Consider the following 1,595-nt stretch of genomic DNA (forward strand, 5'->3'; position numbering starts at 1 on the left):
ACCACTGATTCATTTTTAAGCTTCCTAACTTCCTTAACCAATTGTAGAAATTTGATAAATCTTGTTTTATCTTTCAACCCTCTAAACGACATGCTTCCAGTATCTATAGGGAACCTTTCCACATCTCTAATGAGGTTTTCCGCGAGTAGTTGCCAAATTAAAGGGAGAATTCCAAATGAAGTTGGGAACTTAAGCAGCTTATTAGACCTTGATCTTTCTAATAATAACTTGATTGGATCAATTCCTACATCAACTCGTAACTTGAGAAACCTTCAGTGCCTCTACTTGCACAACAATAAACTTTCAGGATTTATTGGAGATAGTCTATGTAAACTGCAACATTTGGGTGCCATTTACTTTGGTAAGAATGAATTTTCAGGATCTCTTCCTAATTGTCTAGGGAATGTTACTTCACTTAGAGAGATACATATGGGTTCCAAAAAATTCAGTTCCAATATACCAGCAAGCTTAGGAATCTTAAAGATGTATTGTCTCTTGACTTGTCGTCAAACAACATGGTTGGTTCTTTACCTCTCAAAATCGGAAATTTAAAGGCTGCAACACTGATAAATCTGTCAATGAATCAATTCTCAAATGGAATTCCTATAGAAATTGGAGGATTGCAGAATCTGGTGCACCTTTCTTTGAGGCACAACAAGTTACAAGGATCTATACCTGACTCATTGAGCAACATGGTAGGTTTGGAATTCCTAGACCTTTCTCATAAAAATATATCGGGAACCATTCCTATGTCTTTGGAGAAACTTCAAAACATGATGTATTTCAATGTTTCTGTCAACAAGTTGCATGGTGAAATTCCCTCGGAGGGTCCGTTCAACAACCTCTCGAGTCAGTTTTTCATCAACAATGAAGCATTGTGTGGTTCTTCAAGGTTTAGTGTCCCGCCATGCCCCACATCATCAAAGCATAGATCAAATAGGAAAAAATTGCTTGTTCTATTTCTTATCCTCGGAGTTGCACTTGTATTTGTTCCTATTACCCTTTTGTTTGTATGGATAAGGTATAGAAGAGGTAAGAAATACCCTCAACAAGATGATTCATTGTCTATTGCAACGAGAGGTAGAATTTCATACTATGAATTGCTCCAAGCAACTGATTCTCTCAGCGAGAGTAATCTGATTGGTTCCGGAAGTTTTGGCTCTGTCTACAAAGGCATTCTCAGAAGTGGGACTGCTATTGCAGTTAAAGTGTTTAATCTGCAACTGGATGTGGCATTAAAGAGTTTCGATACAGAATGTGATGGTTTGTGCAACCTTCGCCATAGGAATCTCATAAAAGTCATCACTAGTTGTTCCAACATTGATTTTAAGGCTTTAGTGCTCGAGTATATGCCTAATGGGAGTCTTGAGAAGAATTTGTATTCTCACAACTACTTCTTGGACATCCAGCAAAGACTATGCATAATGATAGATGTGGCATGTGCATTGGAATATCTCCACCATTGTAACATCCGGCAATACGAAATAATTGAAGAGGCTTAGAATTTGAAATTTTCATTTTTGGAAAGAATTTTGAAGTTTTGGAAATTTTGGCTAAGTATGGAAAATGTGAATTTTTGGCCAACTTTGAACAGC

At 37.1% G+C, this 1,595-nt stretch overlaps 1 protein-coding gene across 1 annotated transcript in view; it reads left to right on the forward strand.

Moving 5' to 3' along the window:
* Positions 1-515: 515 nt before the first annotated feature.
* LOC107062335 (probable LRR receptor-like serine/threonine-protein kinase At3g47570) overlaps positions 516-1,595 on the forward strand; it is an 8,440-nt gene continuing 7,360 nt past the window's right edge. The window contains exon 1 of the mRNA XM_015312866.1: positions 516-1,464. Within this exon, the coding sequence (XP_015168352.1) occupies positions 516-1,464 (949 nt within the window). The remainder of the gene's footprint in view (positions 1,465-1,595) is intronic.

This window comes from Solanum tuberosum, unplaced genomic scaffold (assembly GCF_000226075.1).
Source record: "Solanum tuberosum cultivar DM 1-3 516 R44 unplaced genomic scaffold, SolTub_3.0 scf00216, whole genome shotgun sequence".
Taxonomy (NCBI): domain Eukaryota; kingdom Viridiplantae; phylum Streptophyta; class Magnoliopsida; order Solanales; family Solanaceae; genus Solanum; species Solanum tuberosum.